The sequence below is a fragment of the Archocentrus centrarchus genome, chromosome 6 (genome assembly GCF_007364275.1).
Source record: "Archocentrus centrarchus isolate MPI-CPG fArcCen1 chromosome 6, fArcCen1, whole genome shotgun sequence".
In the NCBI taxonomy this organism is placed as follows: domain Eukaryota; kingdom Metazoa; phylum Chordata; class Actinopteri; order Cichliformes; family Cichlidae; genus Archocentrus; species Archocentrus centrarchus.
Genome location: NC_044351.1, coordinates 15,366,203 through 15,379,127, shown reverse-complemented (window position 1 = coordinate 15,379,127; position 12,925 = coordinate 15,366,203). Strand labels below are relative to the sequence as shown.

The following is a 12,925-nucleotide window of genomic DNA, read 5'->3' as shown; positions in this document are numbered from 1 at the left end:
ATGCAGACTTTTTGAAAGACTCGACTATTGTCTTAGCAGCAGTTTACTAGAAGCTTGTTTCTGTATAAAATCGTTTAAAATAGACCGAACCAAAACGCTCTGTCCTTTCAAAACTGCACAATTACAAATAAATAATGTGTAGTTTGTTGGACAGCAGTCGTTTGGATAGCCCCCCTCTTTCATGTCAGTCAGACTCTTGGGTGGGACAAAAAATAAATTAAATGTGATCATAAACTACTAAGAAAAAAACTCACTGCAGCCTTTTTCAAGAGTCCCACTGATAATATGGTATTCATTTAGAGAGGAAAGAAAAGACTAGGTAAACAGCCAACGCCTGAAATGAACTTGAACCTACACCTACACTCAGACAATAAAAGCATTCATTATGTCTGACTTGCACTAAAGCATGACTGGACATGAGCTTTTGCTATAGAGCCTGACTGGTATCAGTGCTCTAAACCAACTGTTCTTATAGCAAAGATAAAAAAAAAAAAAAATACAAGCCAAAAACTGAAACCAGCTGCTATAATCGCACTCAGGCCTGCTGGAAAAGTTAATGATTGATGAAGTATGTATGTTGACATACTGGTTGGTGACAAATGTATACGGCTGAAAACAAAGATCACGTGGACCTTCATTTGAAAGATGTAAAAACCAGAATGTGGAAAACTTGATTAATCACCCTGAGTTGGAGGCAAAGAGTGACGATCATTCTCTGATTTAGCAACGAAACACACAGTGAAGAGGAAGTTCTGAAAAAAAAAACGTCAAATGTAACCTCAGTGTTTCTGGAACCAGTTCAGCTGGGGCTGGGTCAAAGTGAATTAATGTCATTATTCACAGTTTGAGTGTTTTCAAGCTCACCATGGCACCACAGCTTCTTCCTGGTTGGGACCCACCCTTTCAAATTTCCTCTCTAATTGAACAGACCACAGTAACCTGCAGAACTTTTTCTTCTAAACAATACCTTCATGTTCTTGTTCTTCACTTTGGAGGGTGTGAAAGCACGCTAAATCAAAACTTCATGATGGCAATGACATTTAGTGACTTGTCACTTGTCTTCTGAATCCAGAACTTACAGTTAAGCACACAAATATTTGGTACCTTATGTTTGTGACCAAAGTTAAAAGAAACGTGTTTGTGAACCCTTTGGGATGAACTGTAATTCTGCTTTGGTTATGTGTCTGATCTTCATCTAAGTCACAATTACAGGTGAACACAATTATAGATGTGGTCTTTTTGACCACGCTGAACAACAACTTAAGAGTCTGGGTTTGAAAGTGCAAAAGTGAAAGTGAAGACATGCAAAAAAGATGATGGAGAACACCTGAACAAGCCAAATAATGATGGTGGTAACCAAAACACTGCTGCATATTAAGATTGGCCAACACCTCCACAAAACATCTGGGACAATATTCTGTGAACAGATGTACATCATTCTCACTGGGAAGCATGTTGGAGGAACCATCAAGGTTTGAGCTTGTTGCTATCCTGATGTCTGGATGTAATGAACTCAATGAGGGGACAATGAATGGTGAATACAAGGGTGGCAATCCATGACCCAAAGCTGGTGGAGCACACAAATAAATAGACAGCAGAAGGACTGGAAAAAAAAAAGTATGGTTAGGAATGAACAAACCAGAGTCCTGACCCAATTTGGGATGTTGTGGCGTGATCAGAGGCAGGTCACTGAATCGAGTCATGAACTGAAACTGAGACATTTTTGTAGGAGGAATCGTGCGAGTCGTAAATAGCTGCAGGAAGCATCACCTGTTTTCGCTGTGCATTTACTTTTCCAGCATGGGCTGTGAATACTTATCCTAGCATGTCCAATAAAGGTTTGAACAAATATTTGACAGTTAACTTTCATCACGTTTTCATAATTGCAACTTAATAAAGATAAAGAGCAACAACTCGCTTTACCTGAACCTCCCGAACCTTGGTCACTCAGCTGTGGATATCCTTTCATCTTCTGCAAACAGTTACCCGTGAGTCATTATTTGATGAGCAGGAAGCTCTTGAAAATCCCAAACTTCTCCACTTCCCCAAGCTTGTCATTTGATCCTACCTAAACTTTAGCAGCTGCCACCAAAGGGAAGCAGGTGTAGGGCTTTGCTATCAGGAAATTTTACCACAGGGAACCACTGAGCTGCTGTTGACCAGTAAGGACAGGGGGCAACAGTTAAATAAAAGGAGTGGCAGCTTACCGTTAAGCTTTAGACTGACTACTAATTTTATAACTGTTTCAGAAAGAATGCACAGACGTAAGCATCTTTGAGGAAGAGGGTTTGTTAGGGTGTTGAAAAGTGGTTCATGCTGGTGACACATCATCAGCTAGAAATACTGCTGGTCAAAAGCCGATGCTTTACATGAGGCCCCTGAGGTTATTAGCGGGAGTAAGAAGTGTGCTGCTAATCAGCCATTTTAATCAATGGCTGATTTAAGCAAAACATCCATCAATTGACATTCTAAGGATCTAATTATTCATTACTTTCTTTAATAATTAGAATTAAATATCTTTTTGGCTCCACCACTGCAGGTAAAAATTTCCCCCTCCAGTCTCAGTGTCTTCATTACAGAACACTGAAGGTATCTGGCGAACAAGACGAGAAGCAGAATCTCGTTTCCTCTGACCTGTTTAATGAAATAGAGGAAGTTGCTGTTGTGATGTGTTAGACTATTGCTCTTTGTGACAGTGTGTTTTAAAAGCTTCTTGGTATTAAAGTCTGTTTCCTCAAATGCTTTGAGTACATATTGAACTTTTGTAGTGATGCTCTTTTATCAAGTTCATCTCCTTTTTCTTATCTGGAGTCATAGCGTGCCAGTTGTAATTTTTACAGTGAAAACACACAGATGCAACAACAGAAGTTGGAGCTAAAATTTTCCTACATGTAAATCTGTTTTTGCAGGTGTATAAGCGTGTCATATTCAATGCAAATCATGTTGCGTTCAGTCTTTCAGGATGAAAATGAGCGATTTGACTTCAGATCAATTCTGACTGAGTCACTGTCACTGCATTTTCGTAACAATAAAATAAAACTGAAGTCTCTGAAATAAATTATTTACCAATAAACTGATTTTATGATTTTCAATAGATGACTTTTAAGAGCACACTACCTCTCAACTCAACAAATGAACAAAGCTGCTTAAAAGATCATGTTTTTCAGCACTGAGTGTAAAGGAACCAGTGCCTGGGTTTTTTTTTTCCAGCTTGTTTGCTTTAGAAGTGTTGCGACATTGTTGAACAACCCTGTCACCAGTAAAAGGAAATGACTGAGAAGTCAAAGTACAGTCAAAAGGATCTCAGTAACCCTGCAATAAAGTCAAACACAGCTTAACTAAATGTTTTATTTTTCCCTTTTTGATTAACAAAATTTTCACTAAATATTCGATGATTTCTTTATGTTTTTCCCCCCCAAGAAATGTTCTTATGCCTGTGTGATCAAGTGCTCACATTCATGTTCCACTCAGTATCTCGAGGCTGATCTGAAACATTTTTAGACTCGTTTCTTCCAAACGCTTCCAGCAGACAGATGAGGCTTCATGATCTCTCAGTTTCTCGATCCCTTATCTCGACACACTTATAACGGACAGCTTCGCAGCAAGGCAGAGACAGTTTAAAAATGCAGTAACCAAAAACCAAAAGCTAAAATGGTTTCTTTGCAAGAAGGAAAACAAAACAAAACAAAACCCTAATTCCACAAACACGTAGCTGGTGTAAACATATATACAAATGGCACTAATTACACATTTTAAGGGCTACAAATTGATTAACATTTGGACGGTAATGATTGGGAAGACTTTGCAGTGGAGAAAAAAGAAACAGAAAAGAAAAAGCAGACACATGATGGGCCACACGCTGAGTACATGTAAGAGGAACCCTCTAAATATCTACACTCCAGTTTCCTTCCTCTTCAGTGAGCCCTGTAACTTCTGGTCCAGTCTGCTTTTGGAAAGTGTCTGGGGCCTCAGTTTGGGGCCAGAGACAGGCGGACAGTTCTCGTCTTCCTCACAGACTGTGGTTGACATCACAGAGGAGTGGCTTTTTGCTGGGACGTTTGCCCTCTGCTCAACTCTTTCTGGAGCCCCCTGCTGTTGGGACATTGCGGCACGGAGGCAGTTGAGCCACTGCTGCTTGTGGTAGACGTCGCTGACGTACAGGGTGTGGGACTGGCCGTGAGAAGGGGTCACAGAGCTCACACGGAAAACATTCTTAGCTAGAGAGAAAGAAAAATCAAAGCAGCAATCAGAAAAATAAAACCAATGCTTTGGAGCTGCAGTATTTTTGGAAAATCCCTTCTAATGACACTTCCTTTAAAAAATAAAAGGAATCTTAGCCATTGCCTTCAGGATTATGAACTCTGATCCTGTAAGCATCCACAATACCCTACTCCACCCAAGCTTTTGTGCACATTTCTTCTAAAGAGTATTTTAGCACAATGGTAGGGACTCCATGTGAGCAAATATGAAAAGGCTTACTAGAAGTGGCAAAGCAACAGTGAATTATGACGTGACTCAGCAGGTCCGCTCTGCTCTACAGTGCTTTGATTTCCTTTAAGCCACTGTTTTGGTTTTTACACAATCTCGACATACAGGTGGGTGACAAATTACAAGAATACCCAACATGAAATCTGCGAGTTTTGGGTGAACTTGGTGTTGGATCACCACGTGCTGTTGAACTTTTCAGGAGGTAAGAAACACCAGAAGATACTCCCTGTCATTTGATGTTTTTGATCAAACGAGGGGAGTATGTTGCTCTGTCCAACATGGTGCTCCAATCAGAACCTGATAAATTGGGTAAAAAGGTGACCAAAGGATGAACATGTGCAACATGTCTCCCTATGAGAGAACATGATGCACAGGAAGAGCAGGCTGAATGCAGGTGGGCGAGAGAGGAGGCAAGACACATCTGTTTATAGAACACATAGCTCCATGCATATTGAACGTGTGGAGTTGTCTGACCAATGGTCTAAAACCCCAAAGGTTCTCAAATTTATATTGATATAAACTCCTGTCTGCAAACATTTAGCCAGCGGCTCATCATCGCAAATCAACCCACCTTTCTCTCCATTGGTGAAAGCCCCTCTGAAGGACCCACCCATGCGTATCTCGCCATCCTGCAGGTCCTCCAGGGCCAAGTCCTGAACGGGGATGGGCTGTCGATACACCTGGAAGCAGCTCCTCTCGTTACGTGTCGCCGGCCGGGTCAGAACCAGCAGCTCAGAGAAGAGGAACACGTGCAGCCTCTGAAACAGCACGGTAACAGAGCATGGAATTTCAAAATGACACAAACGGCATGTAGACACTATAACAAGGAGAAGAAGCATTAATTCTTACCGAGCCGCTCTTGTTCCGCAGCTCGCCGTGACACAAAAGTGTTTTACATTTATCTATGAGGGGGTCCCGCTGCTTATCATCCAGAAACTCCAGTTTGTCTATGTAATACTGGCACTCACACTCTCCCTTTCTCACATTGATATCAGACAAAATCTCCTGGATTATAGTGATCTAGATAATAAAAAGAAAACAGTTTAAGTTATTTGGCAAAGCACCAAAAATATGAACAAAGGATTATGTGGAATGCAGATAACGTACAGCTCTCTCCAGACTGGTCACATCTGGGTGATCGGGAGGAGTGTGTCTAAGGATCTCTCGCAGCAGCAGTGGGTATTTCACCAGACGTGAACGAGGGATGTCAAGGAAGCTCCAGAGATCCAACTTCCTGCTGAAGGGGGATTCCAGACAGCGCTGCAGGAAATCCTGGACCCGCTTGTCCTGCTTTTTCTGGTCCAGCAGGGCTTTGGCAGCAAGCTGGTTGCTGCAGTAGTTTTTGTAGGCATTTAAACCAGGCAGCTGAGAAAACATGTTGAGTTTCAGTTTCAGGTTCCACAAAAACATCTTAACTGCAGTTTACTAAAGTATGAATATTTGCTTTTGTTAGTTATGATGGCAGGCTGTGAAGTGGGAGTTCCTGTCAGCATCATCAGCCCTCTAGTAAACATCATCTCAGCTGCCGGCCTCAGCAGCTATGAAGATTATTGTTTAACAAAAGCTAAAATGAAAGTAAGAGAATGAACTTCCTAAACCCTGAGATAAACATCCTCTAAATACACTCACTGTCCACTTTATAAGGTACACCTTGTTAGTACAGGGTTGGACCCCATTTTTCTTCCAGTATGGCTTTAATTCTTCGTGGCACAGATTCAACAAGGTGCTGGAAACATTCTTCAGAGATTTTGTTCATATTGACATTGGAGCGTCACACAGTTGCTGCTGATTTGTCTGCTGCACATCCAGATGCAAATCTCCCGTTCCACCACATTTTACAAAGGTGCTCTTTTGGACTTAGATCTGGTTACTGTGGAGGTCGTTTAAAAAAAAGTGAACTCACTGTCATGTTGAAGAAACCACTTTGAGATGATTTGAGCTTTGTAACATTGGCTGTTGTCCTGCTGAAGCAGCATCAGCCAATACTCAGGTAGGGTGTGGTGTTTAAACGATGTTCAGGTGATACCAAGAGGCCCAAAGTGTCCCAAGAAAATGTACCCCACACCATCACACCACCAACAGCCTGAACTGTTATACAAGGCAGGATGGATCCACGCTTTCGTGTTGTTTATTCCAAATTCTGTGTGTTCACAGATGCTCTTTTGCATGCTGTAGTTGTAATGAGTGGTTAAGTTACTTTTGCCTTCCAATGAGCTAAAGGAATTTTGGCCATTCTCCTCTGAAGTTCAAACTTCGGTGATCGGGAGGAGTGTGTGTGAGGATCACCTTGACCCTGTTGACATGCTTGAATTAGATTATTTGTGGAGCGGTTGAACAGGTGTACCTGACATTGTGGCTGGTGAGTGTATATTCTCAGCATAATGTTACTGTAATCATACCCAATCTATCACTATCTGTCCAATCTGTGCTACTGTTCCATCAGGGCCGATTCCTGCTGTCAGCTTCTTCAATAATTCTGCAGAAAAAACAAAGAAAGAAATTCAAAGGGTCAGACACATTTGTTAGTAGAAATAAACAGGTTCCAGTTTTATATCCAAAGTTAGTGGGAGCTCACCTTGGTGTAGAGGGATATATGCATCCAAGCCGCCAAAGATGTGAGCCAGTTCCTCTTCTGTCATGATGGAAAGCTTTAGCATCGGATCGTGGTAAGCCTAAAAGTGATCAAAGCAGTAGTTTGAGAGAAAGGAAGCTGACAATAAGAGAGGATAAATGTTTGATTCTCCTAATTTTACAGAACCTTTCGGGCAAGCTGAAGATCTTCGATGAGATCCTGCTCTCCCCTGTACAGCTCATAAATCGCCTGAAAAAGAAACAAGAGAAACCACAGCAGGAGGAGTTACTTTTTCAGCTCTCAGCACTTTTGAGATGTTGCTCCTGACTTAAGACTGAGCTGCACAACCTCTTGTCTCTTGATCTCTTTTGTCGAGAACGTGCTCTTCTGATGGACGTCCAGCGTCTCAGACCACAGGGTGCTGTTTCTCCGTTTAGTGGGAGTCGGACCTGAAGCTTTGCTGCCACCTCTGAGGGACCCACCTGGTGACTTGCTATCACGTGATGACATTGACTAGAAATAAAAAAATGTCGTCAAACACAGTGTTGTTATGTAAGTTTTTAATTTTAAAAACATTTTTTAGACCAGGTGTAACAGCACGGTGCTTACCTGGATGGACTGACCGAAGCGCCGCACTGCTCCATGCTTTGAAGGAGATATCAAGTTGACGAGGGATGAAACTTTGGCAAGTGATCTGACACGCTTGTTACTGGGTTCCTTTAAAAATATATATATATAGTGAAGGGAAGAGTCAATGGTGTTGTGGTCACGCTTGTCAACGTTCATGTCCCACCAGAGAGCGACATAAAATTCTTTAAACTGTTATTTAATACAGTATTATCAGTAAGTGTATGGATCTTGGTTGGTTCTGTGATTGGAATACAACTCTAATTCATGTCTCGGATACAACAAGCTCTAAAAAAATCTGGCAGATCAAAAGACCTCAATATTTTAACTAATGAGCCTGGCATGTTTGAAGCCTGGAGGGCTCTTCACTTCAAAGCGAAAGACCCATTACACTCTGAAACACCGAGTCCACTCTAGGATTTATTTTTTGCTTAATGAACACTGTGGATAGAAATAGATGGAAAAAATGCTCGATTATACCATCTGATATATCTGACCATAACATTATTTATCTGTCTATTCAGCTATCTGATGAACCTAAGCTTACACTGTGGTGATTAAATATTGGTATCCTAAACAAGGATGTATATACAACAAACGCTGGGTGAAATGGATCACTTACAAACTAAAGGAAGCATAAAAACCCTGTTATTAAGTAATTTGGTATTTAAAATCTGCTCAGAGCCCCAGGTTTTATCTTATTATTCTATGTTCTCTGTATATATTTTTGTTGTATTGAAATAAAACTAGGAAAAACACAATGGCGCGGCGGTTAGCATTGTTGTCTCACAAGGTCTGGGTTTGAATCCACCTTGGGACGGGCCTTTCTTTGTGGAGTTTGTATGCTCTTCCCATGTTTGCGTGGGTTTTCTCCAGGTACTCTGGTTTCCTCCCACAGTTCAAAACATGCAGTCAGTGGGGTTAGATTAATTGGTGATTCTAAACTGCCCATATATGTGAATGCGAGTGTGCATGACTGTGTTAGCCCTGCAACAGGCTGGCAACCTGTACAGTGTGTACCCTGCCTCTCGCCCTATGACATCTTACAGGCATATCTTTGGACTGTGGGCAGAGGCGAGAGTACAGCAGACTCACCAAGAACATGCAGACGCTACACAGTTGCAATCAAAATGATTCCACCCTTTTTAGCTGAAGGTATGTGAATAAAATTGAATGAAAACATCTAGTTTTGGTAAACAGTCAAAATTAATGCATTTTTGATGGATTTTCAGATCAAAATGCTGAACTTACTGATGGTTTTAAAGAAGAATATGTTTCTAATCCAAAAGCACCAAAGAAAATTATTTATCCTCAAAGTTAAAATTGAAGTTTCAGGATATTTTGCTCTTTTGATGCTGCAACAAATGCTCCCAGCTCATTATCCAGGGACTGAGATTCCCCCCTCCAGAGTACCAGGGCAAATTTCGGAACAAAGGTTTAACTGAGCTCCTGAAAGTCAGATGATTAGCAGGCATCAATTTATTAAATGAGTCACATTCTTCTTAAGCTTGATTAGGCATTTCTAAGAATCCCAGATTCCAGCTGCACAGTCGAGTTTAACAGTTCCCACAGCAGCAAAACACCCACATGAAATGAAACCCACCTCTATGCTTGACTCCTGGGAGTCCAAACAGGTTCAATTTAGTCACAGGACAGTTTACTGTGCTGATTTATCTACATTACATTTAGATCTACAACCCGACTCTCCAGTGAAACGCAGACTGCGGAAGCATATCCAAGAATGAAGTGTTTGCTTGGTTAGAGTTCTTCTTGTATAATAGATAAGGCTTTAAAAAAATTATTGAATGACTGTTTATCAAACAAAACAAAAAAAAATCATTTGTAAATTCATACAAATGTCTCATAAAACTTACCAAGAAGGGTTGAATATTTTTAACATAACTACTTTTTTAATGTTATCATATCAATTATGATATATTGTTTTAATCTGGTCTTAAATATTATAGCTGACCTGTAATATGTTGAACTGAACCCTGAATTTGAGACAATTACAGGACCAAGAAGCGCACTGCTCGGATATTCTTTCACAGTCGTTTCCTCAGCCATTCTGAGCCATAGCAGGATTATCCTGCTATGACTGTCTGTGATGAGAACCTGAGTCATGCAGAGGGATTAAAGTTTACTGTGAGGATGCATCCAAGGGTGCTCTCACTAGACATATGATGTACAGAAAGAATGCTTTCTTTACTCTCACCTTGAGGTCGAAGCTGGACAGGCTGACGGTGTCATCCTCCTTCTCTTTGCGCTTTCTTTTCTGCAGCAACAAAGCAAAACAAAACAAAAAATACTGGTTACTTTTAAAAGCTTCATGAATATTTAAACATCCACAGCCCAGTATACCCTGCTGCCCATGACGTGATGCTATTCCTATAGAGGTTTTCCTGGCTCAGACTGGGTCTTCGTGGTGACTACACACACAGCAGTGTGCTCTGTCGACCCACAATGAGTCCATGTTGTGTTATTTGACTGAAAATTATGCATTTCCCCATTTATTTTTGACAGGAGTTCTAATGTAAAAACAAGCTGCAGCACAATTGTATTTAAAATTGAAAAGTTAAGTTTTGAAGTCCTCCTTTTTCAACCGTGACATTTCCAGTTTTCCCAACAAGGATTTTTTTTCAGATGTAGCACTAGATGAAGTGACCCTTTACAGGCGCAGACCTTTATATTGGGGGAATACTAGAACTGTATGCTTTAATATTAAAAACACAGTGATTGTTTCTTTAAACAGTGGACATTACTACACAGCATCCCTTCCCCCACTGGCTGTGACACTCCCTTTTAGCTCGTAGACTGGGCCGCAGACAGTATAAAAACCCTGTCAGAATCAAAACACTGCAGGTTGGTTGGCTGACCTGGTGTCTGTGTAAAATGTGCAGCTATGGATGAGGGGGGAGCCGACTGCTGGAAGACAGACATGCCACACTTAGGTTTACATGCTGCTTGTTTAGCTGCTGTGTGCTTGATTCAGCACATTCAGAGTGCTTGATTTTTTTTTTTTTTTCCTTCTTAAATGTAATCACTGTGTTGATCGGATTTTAGCGCTGGCTAAAATCTCCAAAAACTTCTCTGTGTAACAAAAACCTGATATAGAAGTCATAAAAGCCATGGATCGAGATAGTTGCTCAGTTCACAAAGAGATAATTGCGTGAGGACCTGATTGCTGCAACCCAACATGATGCTGTTTTTAACATGAACTCACTAGGCTGAAGTCCCACGGAGTCCCAGGAGTGAGGAAGGTGAAAGAGGTGCCTCTCTGCAGCGGCGGTCTGTGGGAAATTAAACAAATCATGTTTGACCTTGCACAGTGAAAACGTGTTTATAACATGGTCGTTACACAATGGCAGCTTTTCATATTCCAGTAAGCTACCTTATCACAATGTTCCGCAAGTTTCTGTGAGGCTTACAGTATCATATGGATACAATTTCATTACAATTTTTTTCTTGCAGTTATGTTTAAAATATGTCAAGTGCTCTGGGATGACTGAGAGATATTAAAGTTTAAAACCATAAAAGGAGCACTTCTGCTACAGCCAGTAATGTAAAAGTTGCATTTTGATGAAAGTCATGAGATTTACTAAAGTCATTGTCACCATTTTTAACAGTCACCACTTCCTGGGAAAACTTAGTTGAAGCCAATCGTGTTTTTTTGTAATCCGTATCTGATATTATGCTGTTTGCATATTTTGCAAATCTGCAAGTACAAATACAGGTGCAGTGCACGTCCAACAAAGTATATCTGCCTTGGTGAAAAAATAAAAAGAACAGAAAAGAAATGTGTCTTTAGCTCAACAAGTCATCAAAACCAAAGAAAACAGCATAACAGTACACTAACTACAATGTAAAATTTAAACACCTAAACACTGTTTATAATGCACATATAATAGACCTGAATGATCTGGAAAAAATCTAATTGTGATTTTTCTGACAGATTTTGTGATTGCAATTTAATTTTCAGTTTCATCTTTTAAGCTCAAGGCCAGCTCAATATTCAGAGTGCAATAATTTATCAGAGATGTGGGGTACCCCTAACCCACGTGTATGTTGTTTTTGGGTGTACATGCAGTTGTCTTGGGTCACTTCTGATCGGCCAGAATGACTCACTCAAGAAAAAGGTCAAGAGTTTGTAAAGCCTGGATCAGATGTGCTGGAAGAAAATGGATGGATGGAATTTTGAAATCGATATGATATAATCATTATAAATAACTGTATAATCATTCCTTTTGTAAACCCTTGCACAGGTGCTCTCCACCTCTTGCATTTTGATAGTAATTCATTTGCAATAAAATAAACAAACACACATAAACAATGCCCCCCCCCCCCCCCCCCCCCCCCCCCCCCCCCCCACACACACACACACACACACACACACACAATACAGTTAAAGATTTCTTTTACAGAGCATAAAATTATTATCATTTACACATCGGTCAATCATCAGTCAACATTAAATTAATTATATATTGATTCTTAAGTTGACTGTCGTTTAGCAGGACAAGACAAACAGATACATTTGTCTCTTCAGTTGATTATATGGCTTCCCGGGTGCACTTGAAGGCACCATTTACCAGTTACAACACCAGCCCAGCCCGTCACAGTTGGCTAACCGGGTAATGCTATCTCTGAGCAAAATGTTTGTTACAGTCAGACTATACTGCAAAGGACCGTCGAGTAAATAATTATGTTATCATCCTTTCGCAGCTACGTACTTCTTGGAGTTGTTTCTCCGCAGGGTTTGAGGAGAGGGCTCTGCAGCGCTGATGACACTGGTTGTAGACGTCCTCGATGACACCCTGCGAAGTTTGCGTCTTTGGTTTTCCGTCGAGTTTCCACTAAATTCTTCGTTTTCTTCCATTTTGCGATATGAAATGGGCTATAGCGGAAATCGGTTATGACTAAGTAAAAATAAAAGGAAACCTACACGTATGAAACTGGCCCGATGCATACAAAGAAAACGAGAAGATCGATGACAACAGAATAACACCGCACGGCGGAAGTTTGAATATGGCGGATTCTTGGAAATGGACCAATCAGGATAGGTCTCGGAGCTACGCTGCCAGGCTACCAGGAGGTGGGAGGGGCCAGTCGCCCGACTACGATTCACAATGAAAACGATAAAGAAAAGCAGCCAGAGTTAGTGAGCTACATAAAACCTGCACGGGAGCTGATAAAGGAGCAAAGATAGAAGCAGTATGGGTTACAATGACGTTGAATTTC

The 12,925-nt window shown here is 40.9% G+C and overlaps 1 protein-coding gene across 1 annotated transcript; it reads right to left on the bottom strand.

Annotated features, from left to right (window-relative positions):
- Positions 1–3,738: 3,738 nt before the first annotated feature.
- LOC115781834 (neuroepithelial cell-transforming gene 1 protein-like) lies at positions 3,739–12,713 on the bottom strand. The gene is made up of 12 exons (XM_030731709.1): positions 12,418–12,713; positions 10,911–10,977; positions 9,903–9,962; positions 7,670–7,777; positions 7,409–7,573; positions 7,247–7,309; positions 7,064–7,160; positions 6,888–6,964; positions 5,596–5,853; positions 5,338–5,508; positions 5,060–5,246; positions 3,739–4,217 (listed from the first exon to the last, which is right to left on the bottom strand). Exons 1-12 carry the CDS (start codon positions 12,561–12,563, stop codon positions 3,892–3,894), a joined length of 1,725 nt encoding a protein of 574 aa, XP_030587569.1. The 5' UTR covers positions 12,564–12,713; the 3' UTR covers positions 3,739–3,891.
- Between the last annotated feature and the right edge of the window lie 212 nt (positions 12,714–12,925).

Excerpts from the sequence above, each read along its gene's own strand:
- LOC115781834 (XM_030731709.1), bottom strand. The coding sequence starts at position 12,563 with ATGGAAGAAAACGAAGAATTTAGTGGAAACTCGACGGAAAACCAAAGA. Across the intron at positions 7,161-7,246 it reads ATCTTCAGCTTGCCCGAAAG|GCTTACCACGATCCGATGCT; the intron begins GTTCTGTAAAAT and ends GATCACTTTTAG. Across the intron at positions 5,509-5,595 it reads TGACCAGTCTGGAGAGAGCT|ATCACTATAATCCAGGAGAT; the intron begins GTACGTTATCTG and ends TTTATTATCTAG.